The following is a 21,491-nucleotide window of genomic DNA, read 5'->3' on the forward strand; positions in this document are numbered from 1 at the left end:
CTGACTGGCCGGCGTTGGCGGCAGCCCCGCCCCCGCGCGGCCGCGCGGCCGGAGCGGAGCCGCGACCGGAGCCGCCGAGCGGGGGCGGCTTGAGAGTGAGGGGGCCGGGTCTGCTGCCGCGATGGAGCCAAAACCGGCGGATCCGCTGCTGTGCGACAGCCTCATCCTCTGGGTGAGTGGCGCAGGGGTGCTGCCGCCTCTGGGGAACCCGCGGGGGCAGCGAGGAGGCGCAGCTGGCGGGGGAGAGTTCCACCCGTCTCTTCCATCCCTCCGTCCCCGGCCGAAGGTCGGGCACAGGCGCGGCCGCGGCGGTGGGGCTGCCCAGGACACTGTTCTCAGAGCCCGCAAAAGGTTCCCGCAGCACCCCCGGGGTGTGGATGTGGTGGTTGGAATATCGCCTGGGCCCAGTAGTGGTTCTCCAGCGGTGGCTTCAGTGTGGAAACTGCTCAGTAATTTATAATAATAACAATAATAAATGCAATTAATTTGAATTGGCGGGCGCAGAAACCTCAGAGCGTTTCATAGCAGCTGGTTAAAGCGTGTATTAGTCAGGCACACCACACCTGGGTGTGGGGTGTTACCTGAGCCAGAAGCACCGGTTTAGAATTGTGGAATCATTCAGGTGGGAAAAGGCTTCTAAGGTCATCGAGGACAACCGTGTTTGTTAAACTCATCAATCGTTGCTTCCTCTTTATCTTTCTTTCCAAGCTCCTTCCGTGACCTTGTCTGTAAATCTGGTCCTGCAAGTGCAGTGTTTTTAGTGAGAGTGAGCTCTGCTAAACAGAACTGCTGTGTGACACCTTGGCAGGGGAGAGGCCACAATTACCTGTGTGAAGGGTTTCTCTAGAAATAGCAGGTGTTTTGCCTCTGTGAGGTGTCAATCATGGAAGAAGGGAGTGTTTTGGAAGCATTGTGGAAATTAGGAATGAAACTGGCAAAAGTGGTAGCTACTAGGGTAGGTAGTATTCTTAATTTCTGCATGGCAGCACAGAAGTTTTGAAGAGTTAAAGTTGGTAATAAATCACTGAAAAACAATTTCCTTCTTTTTCTCCCTTAATTTTCCTCTTAGTGACATTCCAAGGTTTTGTCGGTCTGTAGAATTTTGGTTGTCTTATGCTTACCTCTGTGGACCTGAGTTAATCTCTCTGTTTTATGCTCTTTAACTTTGTATTTTCCTCTCAGTAGCCATGTAAGAATAATTCCATCATGATTCAGTTGCAAAAAAAAAATCACTGCATTCCTGAACTCTTTCTTAAAATCCTTAAGTCAGCAGTACTGAACTGCTTTATAATTTTTGTAATTCCTGCTTAAAATATTTTAAGCCTAATTCTCATTTCTAGTATCTTCACAGTGCATAGCTGTAATTACATCCTGAATCTTAAAGGGAATGTAAGTCTGGCCTTAAGATGAGCTTTGTGTCAATGTAAAGGAACATCCAGCCCTGTGTTCAGGTTTTCTATACAACCCTCAGCAGAGGCATTGTCAGCATGTTCTTAGATTTAACACCCTATTTCTCAGACCTAGTTTAGAACTTTATAGAAACTGATTGTTAACACTCTAAGATGTGTTTCAAACATCCTTCACAAGTTGAACTTCAGTGTGAATAATAGGGAAAAATGTGGTGTGGGGAGTGGGAATGAAATGCTGGAGAGAAAAAGAGTTCTTTATCTCTGTGGTTCAAAAGGTTTCTCAGTTTGCTTACTCATTAATGTAGCAAGCACATGCTTATGAGTTTCTCTGCTCTGCTGCCAAGGTGTGTATTTTTCTATTTTTATTTTACCAAATTCTGTAGTAGAAAACATGCATTATCCAGAGAAGAAAGAGAGTTTGAATAAAAACATTATCTGTTGGTTTTGCAACCCAGGTGTCATTGAATTATGAAGTTCTGAGGATGTTGCAGAAAAAACAAAATGCAGTTGAATTGAGTTTGGGGGGAAATGGAGGGAAAAGATTAACAGCAGTAGGTGTAGTGATGGCACTGGCATTGTTGATGATGTTAATTCTGTCCAGTGGCTGAGTTTATTCTATCAGTATTCTGGGAATGGGAATGTTTGTTGCTACTTTAAAATCTGTTTGATTGCTCTGTAATCCCCAGTGTGTAAAATCTGGGTATGAAATGGAGAAATTCAACCCCACATTGTCCAGGTGACACTGAGGGCACACCTTCCCGAGGTGGAGAGGATGATTTCCTCTGGGCACTGTGAACACTCATGTTTCATCTGCAGTTGTTTGGTGGTGGAGCTATAAAATTCATTTTTCAGCTGTTTATTGTGAGCATAATATCTGTGTGCCTGAGAGAAAAACACTTGCTTCTCCTGTAGTAGCAGGGTGCATTTGGGCTGGAACTCACAAAATGGTTTTCAGTGTGAGTAGCATGTCCTTGAAGCTATATTTAGTAAAACCAAAAAAACAGAGCACTGCTACAGCCCTGAAGTCTGTGGCTGCTTCTGCCAGCCTCCTCCCCATGCCTGCTGCTTTCATGGGGTTTGCTAGAACACTAAAAATCCGTTTTGAGGAAATGATTGGGCTGGCATGAGGTTTGGGGAACCTGTAATTAATACTTCTACTCTCATATTATTTCTAGGCCCTTATGTGACTTTTAAATATATAAAGAAACAGACTGTCAGTCCTGCTTTATAATTAATTTTAATTAGCTGTTTCTATTCTGGGAGATTCTGCCTAAAGCAGTGTCACCTATCATGGGGTTTTCTAAGGCTTTGCTTAACAGGCCCAGGTGAAATGGTATTACCTGTGCTTAGCAATTCCCTTGGTTTGCAGCGGGGTGTATCCACATGGCAGCATCTCAGTCCTGTTATGTGAATTCTGTGGGTTCTGGGAAGCTCAGCCTTGACTCGTAGTCGTGCCTGTGTTGGTGTGGAGGCTGCTGGAGTAACAGAAACCAGGGCTGTCAGTCACAGCAGCTTTGGGTTGTGGTGTTCCACTTAATCTTTTATGTAACCTGCAAGGGATTACTGACTTCTCACTTCCCGTAATACAAGATTTTAAACTGCTTTTTCAATTGAAAAACAAATGGAAAAAACAGTAAGAACAAAGCCTTGCTCTGCATATTTTTCTCTTGGCTAGATTTGGCTGGTTTTGAAGCAAGCAAATATTCAGAGTTGCAGTCACTCTTTGTAAACACAGACTGGACAAAAACTGCCTCAAATTCTCACAGCTGGAAACTGCTTTTCCATCACTGTGGTCCAAGTAGCTCCATTTCCCAAACACAAGGTCATTCACCAGTGTGTTCTGAAGAAGCTTGTGTTTCACAGAACATTTGGGAAAGCCCTCTTGCAGATGAAAGGTAATTTAGGACACTGACTTCTTAAACCTCCTACATTTACGATTTCTGCAGTGGACAGAGATTATAAGGACCTGTACTTGCTCCAATTCCATTTCATATACGCATCTTTTAGTAGTACTAAAAGCAAACTTTCTATTTTGTTCATAGTGGTGAAGAAGGCTCTTATTTTCCTCTGATGAACTGACATGTGTATGGAAGTGGCTCTCTCACCTAGAATAGTTAGTTCTGAGGTGATTGATTGTGGAGGAATAAAATATTGCAACTCTAAATATACATCTAATTCTGTCATAATGTTAGATATAAGCTTGGGGATAGCTTAAAAAAACCCCAAAATATCTAAAACGGAGAAACATTTTTAACACTGAGGTAATCCCATCCTACTTCTATTACTAAGTTCTTGTTGTAAAAGACTGGAATTTTTTTCTCTGCAAATTTCACACCTTATTCTCATACCCTTTTTTATTTAGGTAATTATGGCCAGAACTAAGCACTGCAACATAATTGGAGGGATGGATAAATACAACTGTAGTTTCCCAAGTTATCATTCCATAATTTGATTTACAATAGAAGGTCTGGCATGAAAAAGCAAAGCGTGGGTGGTTGTACGAACTTTTTAAGCTACTAGTCATAACAGTCACAAGTATTGGGATAATTGGGTTGGCTTAAAACCTGCATAGTTCAAAAAGGATTTTAGCTGCCTCAAGTGAAAAGACATCTTTAACTTAAAGAGGAAAAGGAAAGTGGTAACTAATTTCCTGTCCTTTTGTCTGCTGAATGAGAAACACAGTGTTTTTTCCCTGTTTTAGCTGCAGACCTTCAATACTGCTGCACCTTGCAGAGATGTTCAGGACCTGACTAATGGGGTTGCCATGGCACAGGTGCTTCACCAAATGTAAGTTGATTCTTCAGTTTGAAGAAGAGGTGTTTAATTCCTTGAGGTTTTTGTGTCTGACATACATAGTTACTTTTAAAGTAGGCAGAAACTCGGAGTGGGCAGTTCATAGAAGAAGATAGAATATGCCTGTGTATTGCTGTTTTGGTGATGATATAACAGTTGAATAATAACATGATGGAGAAGGTGATAAATATATATATATATAAATATCTATGTTTTTATATATATAAATATAGATATATATATGTTTATACTGCAGTATAAAGGATAGCTAGGCAAGAATGGCATGATCTTTTTCACTTTTCCCATCAACACTTGTTGTTGGCTCAAATAATTTAAGAGAAGTCTGCATTACCATCTCCTGCTCAAATTGTAATTTTGGTTATTAAGAAATTACTTAAACACCACCACAAAACCCCACCCCCGTAAGAAAACCCCTCCTGAACTCAGAAGTCCTCCTGTCTGCTTGTGAAGATTTAAAATGTGCTGTGTAAAGACAGAAACCATATTTTTCCTGAAACATGGCAAAAATTGATTTAGGATTTGCTGAGGATTGCTTCCCACGTGTTTGGGGTGCTGGGTTGTCACAGGCTCTGGGCAGACCTCTGCACAGCCAAGTTGGTTCATGTGCAAGTTGGGATAATAATTGTCCTTTATTAGGTGCTTTGAGACCAGTGAATAAACAGTACATTGTAAAAGTTAATATGTTGTTAAATATGCTGTGATTGTACTGCTTGGCAGCTTGGTGTGTATAAACACCTCCCACAACAACTCATCTTTATTTATGCTGGCAAAGTGAAAAGACTTCTGCCCAGGGGAACCAAACACACAAAAAATACAAAATGCCAGTAGTTCAAACTGGTTTTTTAATAAGTGCCTTTGACAAATTGTGGTGAATGTTAGAAAGTCCAACGTGCAGGAATGGATACCAAACTCAATATCAGCACTAGTCAAAAAGGGATGTTTCTTTGCATGATTCCAATCGCTTTATCAGGTATAAAAATTCAGCATGGCAAAGATCTACACGTCCTTGTGTTCCAGCTGTTCCCAGCTCAAGCACACATGGAAATTCTTCCAGCCCTGGAAGGTGTCTTAATGCAGCCAGCAGGATGGGAATTTCCTGTAACATAAGTTTACCTTGCAATCTCCAGAAATTCATGCCTCATTAGACACTGTAGTTCAACACCTGGTGATTTAATGCTGGGAATTTGCTATCTTATTTAAGTCTGTGCTTATCGATTAATCATTTAATTTTGTTTCAGAGACGTTGCTTGGTTTGATGCCTCTTGGCTAAATCGCATTAAAGATGATGTTGGTGACAACTGGAGAATAAAGGTATTTAAAACTGAAGACAGTGAAATTTATGGAGTCCTGAGATCTAGCAGTCCAAAACCTACAGAATTAAGATCAGGCTTTCAAGCGTATTTTAAATGAACTTGAACTGTCTGTTGATAGTTTTAAGAGCCTTCCAGCATTGTTGCATGGGGATTTTCTGTTGGGATATTGCATCAAAATCAAAAATTTTAATTAAAGCTTGTAACTTTGTCTTTCATGCACAACAATTAGTCCAGTAATCTGAAGAAGATACTGCAAGGAATTATGGACTACTACCATGAGGTATGGATTATTGCCCTCCTTCACCTGGGTTTGTTTTTTTTTTTTGTTGGCAAGTGAATTTATCTTAAGGACTTCTTTGGCAGAAAGTGTATGTTGATTATCTGCCAAGTGGGAGGTCTGAGTGAATATAAAATTAATTTTAGCAGATGTATTTTAAATGACCCTTGTAGTATAATCTGGAAACCATGTCTCTGCCCAGGTAAATGTCATAAGGACTGAGCTGCAGAATCCTGTTGACTTTAGTCTGTGCATTCATGTTTGCTCTTCTCTAGAGAAGCTTTAATCCTTTTGTACACAACAGAACAGACTCAGCAACCCCAGTCTAGGTTTTATGATATTCACTTGGAAGCTGAAAGCCAAGGTACAAATCCTCCTGGATCATTTTCTCTGCATGGCTCACTGAGTCCAGATTTTTTGCGTGATACCAGATTTTCATGTTGTACAGAAGTGGGAGTCTGCTTTATCTCTTAATTAATTTTTTTCCATTTTTTTCAGTTCTTGGGTCAGCAGATTTCAGAAGAGCTTATTCCAGACTTAAACCAGATATCTGAGAACTCAGATCCCACTGAACTGGGCAGACTTCTGCAGCTTATTTTAGGTTGCGCAGTCAACTGTGAGAGGAAACAAGGTAGGCACTACCTTAACCTGTTCAACAATCACCAGACTTTGATAAGTGATTGTTAAGGTATGAGGCATAGAAACTTTTTTCTTATGTGTCAGAAAGTCTCTATTTTTGATACATTACATTCCTATTCTGAAACTGGAGTTCACTTAAAGGAAAATCTGTGGGAAACTTCTTTGGATAAAACTCAAAACTTTGTTCAAGTAGGTTTAAAAAAATAGTCTAAAGCATCTGAGGATTAAAATGTGTACCAAGACCTAAAACTTACTATTCAAATGCAAATCTAACAAATTAAATTCAAAACTTACATTGGGAACTGTCTCTTGTTTGTCTGCAGAGTCTCAAAACTGAATTGGTTGTTTTCTCTCCCCGTACCAGAGCTAATGCTCCATGCTCTGATGGCATTGCTCCTTACTCTGTTGTGCAGAATATTAATTTGTGCAGTTAAGAGTTTATAATCTCTTGTGTTTACACCATATTAGTGGATAATAATGTTGTTGGTTAACAGTAGTCCTCTGTACAAAAAGACCACTACCTGTTCTGAAGGAGCTTTATGGATAATAGTTTCTTCTGGATCTTTCTGCAAACACTTTATCACATTACTCAAGCTGTTAAGATGAACGTGGTCATGAGTCACTGCAAATTGTTTTTCACAGAACACATACAAAATATCATGACCCTTGAAGAGTCTGTTCAGCATGTTGTCATGACAGCCATTCAAGAGGTAGGTAACAGTTCACAGCCTAATGCTGTCAGTTGAGAAGTCCAAATATCTATTTGTTATCTTTGACCTTTGCTTGAATGAAAGAATTTACAGGGAAGACTGTGAGTACTTTCCTAAATTATTTGGGAGGTTCAGGACCAAGAGGCCCCAGATTCCAACCAAGGGGTTTTTTATTTTAGTCTCATGTGCCCAAACATACAACAAATGCTTAAGATTTTTCATTCCACACAAGAAATGTATATAGTTGCCAACCACTGATTATACTGGAGTCAGATTCTGAAATGTCCCAGTGTTATAGTCTTGGTCCCAGAATTAACCTGATTATGTCTGTGAGGCTGCATTGTTATGGAAGGACCATTCCAGCCTCTGATTTACAAGCTTGCAGCTGCATCTCTTCCATTCTTGTCATGGTGTGCTCCTCGTCCTGTTTTAATTTGGTTTTGGTTGGATCATCTTGGAGGTCCAACTCACGGCTTAGCTCTGCAGTCACTCACATTTGTAAGCTTAAGGACTGAAGCAGAGTGTGGAGAAAGGCAAAAACTAAATACTGACTTCAAAGAAAAGGTGGTGTGTAACTGGAACCTCATCAAGGTGTGAGTGGAGTTGGTAATAGGCTTTAAAACTCAGATTTAAATTGACTGGATAGTCTTTAAAGGTGCAGGGGTCCTATTGGTAGAAAGAAATCCATAAACCTCTTGATTGTTGTCTTCTGATTAATTAAAATTTCTGAAGAAGGTCTAGAAATAGTACAGTAATTCCTGAGTGAAAAGTAAAGCCCTGTAATTGTTGACAGATACACTGTGTACCTCTTTGTACTGGAGATCAGTGAGAGCAGTGTTAATGTTCCCATTGTTTGCTTAGTGGCAATTAACGGAGTACAAAGAAGTGTGATGACTGTTAATTTAATTGACTGAAATCCTGTCCTCTGGTTCACTCCATTTTAACTTCAACAGATAACAGATTCATCCAATAAGATATTACTGCTAACTTGATTTTTTTTTTTTTGAGGGGCGGAAGGGAGGGAGAGGTAAAAAAATGTAATCTTATTCTAGATTTGTTTAAATCCTTTACCAATCATGAGGTGGGTTTTATTATTACTATTAATCTATTTTGACATATTGAAGGAATGCAGTGATATAGTGGCAAATACAATTGGTACTCTGTAGGCAGTGAATTTACAGATATTTAACCTCTGACTTAACCTTTTTTCCTGTGGCCTCTTCTTGTAGCTCATGAGCAAGGAAGTAACGAGTCCTTCCACCTGTGATTCATCAAGTGAAATGGAACAGCAGGTAACTGCCTAATATTTGTCACTGTTGTAGATCAAGCCTGAACAATAAGCTGGTTTCTTGCCATCCTTTAAGTGAAATAATGTTGGTTTTCAGTGCTAATTAAGTAAAGAGTTATTTACTGTTCTATAACTTCTTAAAAAAAAAAAAAAATCAGTGCCTGCTATGTCATCTTACTGGATGGGGTAAAACTGGTCAGTGCAAGAGGAGGTGAGGGTACATCAAGGCTCAGCCATGCCAGGCTGAACACTTCAGGTTATTTTTAAGGGGTCATGAAAAGTCTTGATAACCTTAACACTACAAGTTACACATAAAATGAAACTTGTCTTTACAAGTAGCTGCTCATAAAGGAGCATCAGTATATCTATTCTAAGGTGAAGGGCAGGCATTTCTTTAACAGGCAGGGATTTTGAAATTGTGACCACATGAATGCTCCTGTATTTCATTTTGTTATGCTTTTAGCTCAGGTTGCTGCGTTTGCTGTTTTTCAATAATTTACTTGTTACATGTGGCAGTCATTTAGAACACAAGTGAAATGAGCAGGGATCCTGATGTAACAGTGTATATATAGGTTTCTGTGTCAGTGTGTGCACCTGACATACTTCTTAAACAGTTCATATAAGCAGTTAAGTTGTTTTGTAAACTACAACTGTGAGCACTTTGGATATGGGCCACAGTGACTGACTGTCTTATTTTTGAAAGCTTAAAAGAGCCTTGGAGGATCTTCAGGAAGCATTAGCAGAAAAAGAAGAGTTGGCACAAAGATGTCAAGAGCTTGATTTGCAGGTAAGAAACAGCAAGTTGCTTACTTCTTTAATATGTAGTGGTGCTGCTATTAAGATGCAGAAGTGAAGGGCAAAGTGAATTTTGCATTATTTAAATTTCTGTGAGAATTCTTGTGGGGGAAAAGCAATCATTCTGTACTCCAAAATGCAGTTACTGGGGAACGTTTTCCAATGGAAGTGTAAGCTGAGGTCCTGTGCCAGCTGTTACCTCAGATGGTCTTTGATCTCTTACCTTTGTTTACCTTTAGTAGCAGGTAGTGTTAAAACAATGTTCTCATGGTTGTAAAAATTGCCCTTCTCATTTTTAATCACTGCTTCCTCTAGTCTTTTGTACTGTGTCCAAAAAATCCAGTTCATGTAATAACCAGTCATTAGATTTAATCACAGGAAAATGATGCTGTTTGAATAGGAGTTGATGAATGACTAGATTTTGAAATTTATCTAAAATTTGTTAACTTTTTGTCATGCACAAGTGTAATATGGAGGATACTTCTGGATAAAATAATGGAAACTAATAGATCCTTGCTGACATTTTCAAACAACACTAATAATAGACCTATTTTTGTTTTTAATGGATATAGCAGTTAATCAAGTCACTCTTGAAAAAAAGTAGAGAGGATTTCTTAACAATAAAGAGAAATTTGCATTTCAATCAACTTTTTAAAGAAAAAAGAATCCATTTGATACTCTTAAGTGTGATTCCTCTTTTATGGCACAATAATCTGAGAATAGAAAGAGTTTTATCTGGCAAGAAACTTCATCTCAAATTTGGCTCTGCACAAAGAGAACATTTGGATTGCATCTTCTTAGAGGAACCAAAGGGCTGTACTGGCTATGTGAGCATCTGAAAATGAACACCCACAAAAGCAGAGGCCAGCTTTACGTTTCTTACAGGCAGTGACAACTGAAAAAGTTGAATACTTGTATATGAAGTAGCTCAGAGCTAGTTGCCATGCCCAGGAAGCTATTGTTATAATGGAATTGGTATTTAATTTTCTCTTTTCTTGAGGCAGCAGTAAGGCTTCCTAGTGAAAACAGATATAAAAGTGAACAGAATCTGCAGGAGAAGTCCCAGGCTTTCACCTGTCTCCCACAAATTTGTCTTTCCAGATTTCTCTATTAATTAATCATAAGTTATGCAAATAAAATAGTATGGGACAGGTGAAAGGTGTTTTAAGGGAAAGGTACTGCTGAGTATAAACAGAGGAGTTAATTCACCACACTCTGTAATACTGTGATGTGTGTTTAAAATATCTCTTTATAATCTGTGTTGACTTTGACACCACTTCTGTTATGCTGAAATAATAAAAGAGAAAACTATCAGAAAGGAACTGAGAAAAGATGTAAAACTTGCTCCGAGTTGTGTCATAGTTTGATTTTAAGGTTTTTTTAAGTCTGAGATGGGAGATGTCTTAATGTTATTCTTGAAGTCTGAATGTTGTACATGCTTAAGGAGTGGCTGAACCTTGAACAGGAACTGTTTTGCTGAGCAAGGCTCAGATACGGTCTCTACTCACAGATGTTTCTATGAATGCAAATAGTAAATTACATCTGGTATTGTAAAAAAGGAGTGAACCCAGAAAGCCAGCACCTAATGAAGTGGTAGATTAACTACTGTTTGATTTTTATATGTTTGACTGATAGACTTTAAAATTATGATCACAAACAAATTGTTTCTTAATATTGCATACTCTAGGTTGTATCTATTTTATAATATGTTTTTTTAATTTTATTTATTTGAAGCCGTAATATTGACTGACACTTCTCATTTAAACTAATTCTTAATAAATTCACTTGTAAGGTCTCAGTCTTCCTTGATATTTTCCAAGAGTATAAGAAAGGTAGGTTTACTTTCTGATTCAGGAAAACGTAACCCAAAAAGCATATTGTCCCTGTTTAAATGCCAGTTGACTAACACATGCTACGTGCTCTTGTGTTTGACAGGACGTTAAAATTAACACAACAGCTTTCACTAGAAAAACTTTAAAGGTTTAATCCTCCTAATCCTTCCCCATTTTATGGCTGTTTAATATACTTCCAGTGAAGTGTTGTATCCTCATTTGCTTAGCTGTGAGCACCCAGTATCTGACTGTTGCCCAGTGCATGCTCTCTCTGAAGCTGGCCAGGTTTTCTTTTGCGTGTGTGCTTACGGCGCCTGAAACCGCTTCCGAACGCGCAGCCATTCACTGCTGAGCACGGCAGTCCCTGGGTGTGCTGGCCATGCCATCCTGCTGCTTATTGTCCAGTACAAGCAAGATGGAGAGTAACCTTTGCACCAGTTTTGGAGTTTTTTGTACGGCGTCCGTGGTGTTTTTAATGAAAGTACCAGTTCCTCTCCATATCACTTTGTGTGCCTTTACTGTGGTTTCAGTTACAAAAAATTGTCTTTTTTTTTTTTCTTAGAAGGACTTTTCCTTTAGTGCTTCATAACTGTCATACACTAAAGCATCTGTATGCTCAAGTGTGCTCTGTAAAACTACATTCTGAAATTTCTAAGCGCTCAACCCTTTTTCATAAACTAATTTGGTGACATCCTGCTGCCTTGCTTGAGTTCTTTGGACAGGTCTTACAGTGTTGATGCTGTTTTATCTGTACTAGGTAGCTGCCCTCCAGGATGAAAAAAACAGCTTGATGTCAGAAAATGAGATTATGAATGACAGACTAGAGCAATTAGACGACTCTCTTGATGATCCAAATACTGTGGTTGCAAAAAAGTATTTTAATGCACAGTTGCAGCTGGAGCAATTGCAAGAAGAAAACTTCAGGTATTAAATTATTTCCTTCAAAAATCCCTCACTTGCCTAATATATCCTGAGAATTTCTGATACTCTTTTGGCATTTTCCATCTCAATTTCTTTTGCATTAAAAGCTTTCTAGTGCTGTATAAGCATATTTTAAAGATAGTCCTTATATTTAAAAAGACACCGTTACTTGTAAAAGATATTACTTTGTAATTGATATAGCCCTCTGATACTTCAAAAAAGGGGATGGAGGACAGAAAATGAGTGCTGAAGTGATTGCTGTGTAAACAAAACAAACCCCAACCCCCCTAACACCATCATATCTCCTTACTGTACTCTTTTCTTTCACACATTAGTCTTTCTCTCTGTGATACATAGTGGGGGGAAAATCACTTTTCATGTGGTCCCTTGATACTGATGTGGCAGATTAGTAGTGAACAATCCATTATGATTTAACAGGTAGACAGTAAAATGTTCCATGTTTACAATACCATTTTTCTGGTGACTTAACAGTTTTCCTTTGTCTTATTTTTAGTAATTCTAGCACTAAATGAGAACTGTATAATAACAAAATGTTCCTAACAGAGTTCCTGTTTTTGATCTGGTAGGCTTGAAGCTGCGAAAGATGATTATCGTGTCCATTGTGAAGATCTAGAAAAACAACTGATTGAACTGCAACATAGAAACAATGAACTGACCTCCCTGGCAGAAGAATCTAGAGCCTTGAAAGATGAAAATGATATTCTTAGGTATGTAGTAGGGGGAGCTCCACACACACATTAGGAGGATTTAATGACTAAATCCAAGGCTTTGTATTTAACAAGATTTTTTGGAGGTGTTACTTCTGCAGATCTTACCTGGATGAGGTGTTTGACAAAGCAGAGATGAAGTGGCAGCTTTCAGGCAAACTTCTGTTGTTTGACAAGAATAACACATAGAATTAATTAAAGCAGAATTAATGACTACAGAACTTATCCTTCTTCATGTGGGATGGAAAGTTGAAGTTCCAAAGTAGAAAAGCATATATACAGCTAGAACTTTGACACAATTTTGGTGTCAGCATTCTAGGCCAGATTTAGGTTAGGGAGATCATTAACAAAATGAAGATGAAATACAAAGTAACCTCCATGAGAATTTAAGGTAACATACCAGACCACCCAAGAACTCACACTGTGAAAGCAGGTCTGCTATTCATAAAATATTATCAATAAAACATAGAAATAAAATTGGTTCCAGGGACTTAACTTACAATGATTTTTAAGTAACATCTGAAACAAATGTTAACTATAGATTTTTTCCATAATTTTCTTGTACCAGTTTTTAATGATATGAGGATGCAGATATTAAACACAAACATTAAAATAATTTGAAATTTATGATTCCAGTATTTTCTTACTGTGTAGATTTTTGTTAATGATAAGCTGATAATTCTTGGTCATATCTGCTAATGATCATTCCCATAGTGCAATTACGTTCTCATTATGTATAATCCCACAATGAGAACACCTGTGTGGTTTTCCTTCCCAGGTACCAGCAGTTTGAGATGATTATCTAGCACAGGATGTGGTGCATTTACATTGCACCCCACAGAATTCCCCAGGGGTATTTGACACACTAACCCTTGCCCATACTTCTTGCATACAACTGTCAGTCTTACTCCCACTTAAACCCTGTGCTGATTTCAATTTTTATGAGCAAGTTTATGTTGATTATACATTTAAAAATAAAGCAGTAAGATGTAAGTGCTGCTAAGCGTGTTGCATCTCTCTTTGAAAATAGCTTGAATGCTCATGACAGCAGAATTGGGCTTTTGTAAGCTCTTGAAGAAACATGCTCTCTGTTCTAATTCCTGTTCATACTTTAAGGGCTACTGCAGACAAGGCCAGTAAGCTGGAATCAACTGTGGAAGTGTATCGGAAGAAGCTGCAGGATCTGAACGACTTCCGCAGACAGGTCAAGTCGCTGCAGGAGACCAACATGATGTACATGCACAACACAGTCAGCCTGGAGGATGAGCTGAAGAAAGCCAACGCAGCACGAGCCCAGCTGGAGACCTACAAACGACAGGTGAGGCCACACTTATACTGGAAATATTAATTTTTCCTCAGATACTTGGGAACGGTTTAATGTAACAGCCCATGGGCTTAACCTGTGTCATCCCCTTAGAATTTCTTATTTATGAAAACTCTTTCATACGCTGCCATTCACTTCTGGGGTTTTCCCCTGTTTGTTAAACTGGCAAGCTTAACTGGTTGCCCTCTCAACTGATGTGAAAGTCTGTGGTTTGCAAAGTTTTCTTTTTTACTGTCTTTTGTTCAGCTATTACTGAGATCACTTGTAAGGAATCACAGAATGGTTTGGGTTGGAAGGGGCCTTCAAGATCATCTTATTCCAACCCCCTGCCATAGGCAGGGACACTTTCCACTAGACCAAGTTGCTCCAAGCCCCATCCGACCTGGCCTTGAACGTTTCCAGGGATGGGGCAGCCACAGCTTCCCTGGGCAACCCTCACAGGAAAGATCCTCACCACCCTCGCAGGAAAGAATTTCATATACCTAACCTAAATTTTCTCTCTTTACAATCTGAACCCATTCACCCTTGTCCTGTCACTACATGCTTATATTCTTATATTTATTCATGGAAATGTATTTTAAACTGTAGTTTTATTTTAATTTCAGTAGTAATTAGAGAGTTAAATATAAAAAAAAAACCAAACCAACCAACTAACAAAAAAAACCCCAAAGCACACAGGCTCCTGTCCCATCTTCCCTCTCCTAAGCTTGAGGGACCAGCTGTTTTATTTTGGCTGAACTGGACAGGAATGACTGTTTTAATATAGCTTTTAGAAGTAGCATCTTGCAGTATTCATACAGTGTTTTTCTGAAAAGGTCCAAGAGCTTCATAACAAACTGTCTGAAGAATCCAAAAGAGCTGATAAGCTGGCATTTGAAATGAAGAGACTTGAAGAAAAACATGAAGCTTTAATCAAAGAAAAAGAGGTAAGTCTCTCTAAGGGAGTTTATTTGAGCACCTAATGTCTCTCTTAAATGCTCTGCTGGAGAAAAATCTTCCTGGAATTAGTCTCTTCATAAAAATTGTGTGTGTGTGTGTGTGTGTGTGTGTGTATACACATATAATAAAGAATCATAGAATCATCCAGGTTGGAAAAGACCTCCAAGATCATCAAGTCCAACCTGAAAAGTGCATGTGTCAGTATTAGTTCTGCTTATTGTTATTTGCTCTTAAAATGGAGCAGTTTGACTTAACTCCACCTCAAATCTGTCTTGTTAGAGACTGATAGTGCAGTGTGATGCATTAAAAGAAACAAATGAAGAGCTCCGGTGTTCACAGATGCAGCAGGATCACCTGAGTCAAACAGGTATTTCTGTACCTTCAGAGGCTTTTTTGTTTGTATTAGAGATTTCTTTGAGTGTGTTAAATTAAACTTCCCATGTGATTTCAGGTGGCTCTCGTGTTAAAAGCCATGAGAATCTTGCTGCTGAAATTCTGCCAGTGGAATACAGGTGAGACCAAAAGGTAGAGGTTGTTTTGGGATGTTCATGGGTGGGTCTTGATGCTACCTCTGGGAAGGTTCATGACTCTGTATCCCAATTCCTGCTTTGCCTCCATGATGCTTATTCAGACCACCATGTAGCAGTTAATTGTTATTTTCCTATACTACAATTAATTTTTCTTAAAAGCATATCAGATTGCTGTAAATAAATCTGGGTTTGGAGTGACAACTTAAAACTTTACTCATATCTCTTACAATTAGCAAACATCACAATATTTTAAGTCACCTTTTAGTAAAAAATTGCAGTGTTACCCCAGTTATAGCATTAAGCAGAACTTGATTTACTCATACTTTAAGGCTGGGAGAGTGAACAGGAATATTACTTCTTCCTCTTCATCACCTTCTTAATTAACAGGGACTTTTTTTGTTTGTTTTTTTTTTTTGATTCAGAGAAATGTTTATTCGGCTGCAGCATGAAAATAAGATGCTCCTGTTGAAACAGGAAGGGTCAGAAAATGAGCGTATTGCAGAGCTCCAGGAACAGCTGGAGCAGAAGCACCGGACAGTGAACGAACTGGAAACTGAGAAAAGGTGAAACTACATCTTAAAACACAGCAGAAAGTGATTTCTGGAATTTGAGAGTGGCCTTGTGGCCTGTATCTGTAGTGTAGCGCCGTGTAGGAAGCCAAGTACCTTTTCTTTCACCAGTGTAACCATAGATGAGACGTCGCTTTTAGGACACTTTTCTTAGTTCTGAGTGATTCTTGAAAGTAAACCAAGAATGGATATAAATATTTCTAGAACTTCAAACTGCTAGACCATGGGATATGGTCTGAATTTCTCTATCAGTTAATGCTGAAAGCAGTTCATTAGAATATGAGAGTTTTTGGTAGTTAAGGTGTCTCAAAACTTAAAATGATTCTAGGTATTTCATTATGAAATGTTGGTTAAAGCTCCATGTGCTTGTTTCAGCAGAAGTTCAAGTCAAACTAAAAATCAGTTCCTTTGTGGCTTAAGTCCTCCTGGATCTACCTCTGAAAAACTGTTATCCAGACATGAAGCAGAAAAATTTGTCTACGATCTATACAGATGACCAATAACTGTCTTTTCTTCCTAAAAGGCTGAATGAAGAGCGTATTGGGGGATTACAGCAGCAGATTGAAGATCTGCAAAAGACTTTGCAGGAGCAGGGATCCAAGACTGAAGGAGTAAGTAGAAGTTCAGGCTTCTTGGCCTTGAACACAACATACCAGTTTTGTTTTAAGTCCTTCAGTGTAACATCAAGTCCTTTGTTTAGATGTCCAGCTTATTTTTCAGTGTGTCTGAAAAACACCCCACACCAACTGTATTTCAGTTGAAAAGCTCATGTTTTATGTGATTCCTTTCCTCCACTTTCTTTAAGGAACTGTAACTCTTCTACCTTCTACATTTAGTTTTATCAGTCAGTAGTGGTATAATGAGAGGGAGAGCTTTAAAGAAAAGGATGTGGAATTGATTTCTGTGCAAAGCAAAAAAATATGAATGTAGTTACAAAAATGCAGTTTCCTTAGTATTTATTTGCTTTGACTTACTTGTGCTAAGTATTCTTGGCTGATTTGTAAGAGCACTTTAATGTTGCTGGGAATGAAACGCTGAAATATAACTGAATTTTAACTCTTTCTTCTCATAGTCCAGCAACCTGAAGCAGAAGTTGGCAGCACACATGTAAGTAAGGCACATGCATCCACAACAGCTTATTTATGCTAAATACAGCACAGAAACTGCTTAAATCTTTGCAGGGATGTCTTGTGTTTCTAAGCCACTGACTTGAGAATCCTGCATAAAGTGAGTAAAGTGTTGGTGTTCTGGTTTTGTCTACTCTGATCATGATGATCTGGTAATACTAGTACCACTTAACTGTCTTAACCACCACTAGCATTTTAAGTGTTCTGATTCTACAACAGACTACTAAAAGCATCACTGTTACTGGGCTCAAAATATATTCCATTCTTCTGGAATACTTCCATCCTCTCAGCAGATGTACTTCCTGCTAAGGAGCTGCTGGAGGGGTTTAATTGTTGATTTTTTCCTAGTTTTAGGTAAATGAGACTCAATTCAGGAGTCACAACTTTTATGGTTCTTCAAAAATACATACTAATATTTCTGTTTAAACTCAGAAGAATTGCCAGAGCTTAAAATAGTTATTTAAGCACTTCTGCCATCAAGTTTCAGCTTCCAGCTCTTAAAACTGCATGGAATTATTTTTGAACTTAATCCTTAGTCCAGTCTTTCATTCATAGGGAAAAGTTGAACGAAGTTCATGATGAGTTACAGAAGAAAGAGGCTGATCTTGCAGAGCTCCAGCCTGATGACAGTCAGAACCGTAAGTTGTTTTGTGTGGCATTTTTGGGCTTTTGGCTTTTTTTTTTTTTTTAATAAGAATAAGTTAAGTGTCTTTTGAAATGATTCCCATAGCCAGTGGACTATGGGGTACTTGTCTGGATAGGGGTTTCTGCTACAGCTTAGCTTTAAACATGAAATGGGGTGTATGGAGGGAATTTTTTTTTGTGCCCGCTGGTGGGCAGGGAGAGGATCCTGGGGGCTTAGTTTTGTTGCACAGCACTCTGCCAAATGGGAATTCAGGGTCAGGTGGGACAGCTGAGACAAAAATCATAACTTAGAGAACTCTGTAGTAGCCAGAAGGTTTATTTTGAGAGTGTTGAAATCAAGGGAACTCAGAAGCCTTGAAAGTACCACATCTGTTTTTATTTTGTATGTCTTCGTTGGTAATTTCTGTAAATAGCCCAGAAGATTGGAGAGCTGGAAGCAGCTTTACGAAAAAAAGATGAGGATATGAAAGCAATGGAAGAAAGATATAAAATGTACCTTGAGAAAGCAAGAAATGTAAGTTGCTTATTTCTGAACATACACATTCCTCCCTCATAAATTGTTAAACAGATTTATTTGAATGTGTGTGTCCCTACCTCCCAATTAAAAATGGCATTCTTAATCAAATGGCTCAACTGCAGTCAGTTAAGTGTATGAGAGAATGGGGTTTATACTAAACATGAGGTACGTTAATAATGCCTTTGTACCCTTTGGTCTCTGTTAACAGTGTAACAGCCTAATTTTCATCATAATTCCCTGAGCAGTGCCCAGACTGTTTCCATATTCCTCCTCTGAGAAGATGAGGTGCAGAGCTGTTGAGAATCAAACCTGGCTTGTTATGCTCTTGTTTTTTGCCTTATCCAGGTGATAAAAACCTTAGACCCCAAGCTAAATCCAGCATCAGCAGAAATTATGTTGCTCAGAAAACAGATACTGGAGAAAGACAAAAAAATTGAAGCACTAGAGGTAAAAATTTTACACATATTTAATAACAACTTGTAATGTGTTCTGTCTTGATATTAGACAGTCAAGATACTGTTTCCTAATGATTCAGTAATGATTCAGGATTTCAGCTTGGCTGAAATTCTGAAAGGATTGTTGACAGTAGTCCAAATATCAAAAAAAATGGAGAAATGCATTCAGTTTTACAGCAATATTGATGGGACTAGTTAAATAGTTACCTGGACAAATACAGAATTTCTCAACACACATGAGTAGGCTGATAGGTCTGACTCTATAAATGCTGTGGCCTCAGATTGCTTTTATGCCAGATGTTCTAAGTATATTATATAATAGCAATTTGGTAACACAATAAGAATAGTCAGCCACTGGAAGTACATTCTTGTCTTTTCAACTGGAAAGATTACTAAATTATTTATAGACTTTCTGATACACCCCACACAATCCCTCAGAGTATATTTCTAAGTTGTTTCTGACTGCAACTTTTATGAAGTTTAGCCTCTTTGAAGTAGTCTGATAATTTATCTCTCAGTCTTTAATGGAAGTATCTTTATTTATGCTTCTAAGCTTTCTAGTTATTTTGTGTATTGAAGCATTTCTGCTGCCTCTGTTTCACTCAATGGGCTGCCATAAGTTTATGCAGATAAAATTTGTTTTAATTGAGCTTGTCTTCCCTCTTGTCTGCTTGTAGAACGAATACAAACTGGCTAAGCTACGTGATTATGAGGAAAAACTAATTGTAACTGCGTGGTATAACAAGGTGGGTCAAAAATTCATTTGTTGGTGTATCAGAAAAACATATTATGCTAAATGCGACAGTTACATTTTAGTTAATCTAAGAAATCCAGTAAAAGAATTTCTGTGTGCATACTAAATAAGGATGAGCTTTGTGTATGAAAGATGGCAGGGCTTTTTTCTTCCGTTTTTGCTATTATTTAAGTTGTTGTTTAACTGTTTTGCAGAGCCTGACTCTGCAGAAGCTGGGTATGGAAGCAAGGCTGGTTGGCAGCAGTGGTGCCTGCAAAGATGGGCCTGGACGCTCCTTCCTGGCTCAGCAACGTCACGTCACCACCACCAGGAGGAATCTCACTGTTAAAGTACCAGGGGCAACATCTGATTAAACCACAAGGACCATGAGGAAAACTTACCTGCTAAAGTGTCCTTAAATGTTTTATAGCTTCCACTTTACTTGAGGAAAGAGGAGGTTAGAACTGGGCAGCTGCAAATTCAACATCAGAACTGTCAAGGAGTGATTAATTTGATCAGTGGTGTGTGTAGAAGCTAGCACGTAGTTTTCCAAGTAGATTTGATAACTGCAGTACCTATTTACAAGCACAACATAAAAGATTTATATTTGCCTTCAGATTATATTGTAAATATGAAATTTGGCACTATATATTTAAAACTTTATTTAATGGGTTTGGGCTACAAAGTTGACTTTTATAATGGGAAGATGTTATGCAAAAATTTACTTCAGGAAACTGGCAATATTGGGCATTTTTGCTGGGCTCTTCTAAAAATAGATTTAAAAGATTGGTACCATGTTTTAAAATAATACAGGTTTTTTTTAGAATAGAAAGTACAGTTTTAAATGCAAGAAAATACTTGCATTTATAGAAAAAGAAAATAAAGGTATAGTACCAGTACAGAAGACAGGATTTGTTTCATGAGAAGCAGAATTACTCAGTTTAGTAAAAAAAAAAAAAAAGGTTAAGTTTGTGCAAATACACACTAAAGTAAACCTGTCTTTAAGATGCTGAATTCACTTAAGCCAAAAAAGCTTGTCTTTTCCTGTGTAAGAGAAAAGCTATAATAATAATAATAATAATAATTCAGAAGTCTGGGCTGTATTTTAAAGTCTAGCATATTCATATGCTGCATTTATTTGCAGAAGGGGGATTAGGTGGGAAGAAGCCCCATTTATTTCAACCTATTTATACAACCCTGTGCATGGAAATTAATTTTCCTTTTTTAAATGTAGTTTTCACTTCAGTTATTCTCAACTGACTACTAGGCAGAGGAATGAAAGATGGCTTTAACAGTTGTTGGCAGGGAGAGAAGTGCATAAACTATAATAGTGTGATAGAAGATGAAAAAGGGATTGATATCTGAAATTTGTGTGCAGGAAGTTGCTGTCTTTCACAGAATTTGTCACTTTATTTTCCAAATGTCTTATTTTTGTTTTGAATTGTATTTTTAGGAAACCTGTCAATGTCTGTTCTTCTTTGCAGACTGTCTAGAACAAATTCATTATGCCAATAGTTAAATGAAATAAAATTGCAGCAGCCTGTAAAATAAAATGAATACACTTAAACTAAGTATTTGAGGATGGTGTATTAGAGCATCATCTAATACAAAACTCAACCACATTTGTGAATGAAAACACACCTGTCTCACCATCTTTGATTTGAGAGCAGAATTCAGCTTTGCAGAATTTAAGTCTTGAATTATGAAATTTGGGTAGTCTTTCATTTTACATGCCTCTCACTATGGCTTGTCATTTGATTTCTTCCTTCCCCAACATCTTAAATTCTTTATTGGGCATTGCATGCAATGCCAGGGAAAAGGCAAGTATTAATTTCTAATACTTAGGGTTACTTCTTAGTTGTGGTGGTTGTTTTACAGTGCTGTACATTTAGGCATTCAACAGATTTCCTTCTTCAAAAAGCACTG

The 21,491-nt window shown here is 38.2% G+C and overlaps 1 protein-coding gene across 1 annotated transcript; it reads left to right on the forward strand.

Moving 5' to 3' along the window:
• Window positions 1–33: 33 nt before the first annotated feature.
• Window positions 34–20,619, forward strand: HOOK1 (hook microtubule tethering protein 1). Its single transcript, XM_032696823.1, has 22 exons — window positions 34–172; window positions 4,111–4,196; window positions 5,462–5,534; window positions 5,766–5,816; window positions 6,312–6,444; window positions 7,095–7,162; window positions 8,392–8,454; window positions 9,154–9,237; window positions 11,835–12,001; window positions 12,586–12,726; window positions 13,843–14,044; window positions 14,866–14,976; window positions 15,269–15,356; window positions 15,441–15,501; window positions 15,942–16,082; window positions 16,612–16,699; window positions 17,161–17,195; window positions 17,771–17,853; window positions 18,274–18,374; window positions 18,723–18,824; window positions 19,510–19,578; window positions 19,781–20,619. Exons 1-22 carry the CDS (start codon window positions 122–124, stop codon window positions 19,937–19,939), a joined length of 2,157 nt encoding a protein of 718 aa, XP_032552714.1. The 5' UTR covers window positions 34–121; the 3' UTR covers window positions 19,940–20,619.
• Window positions 20,620–21,491: the final 872 nt, after the last annotated feature.

Source organism: Chiroxiphia lanceolata, chromosome 9 (genome assembly GCF_009829145.1).
Source record: "Chiroxiphia lanceolata isolate bChiLan1 chromosome 9, bChiLan1.pri, whole genome shotgun sequence".
Lineage (NCBI taxonomy): Eukaryota > Metazoa > Chordata > Aves > Passeriformes > Pipridae > Chiroxiphia > Chiroxiphia lanceolata.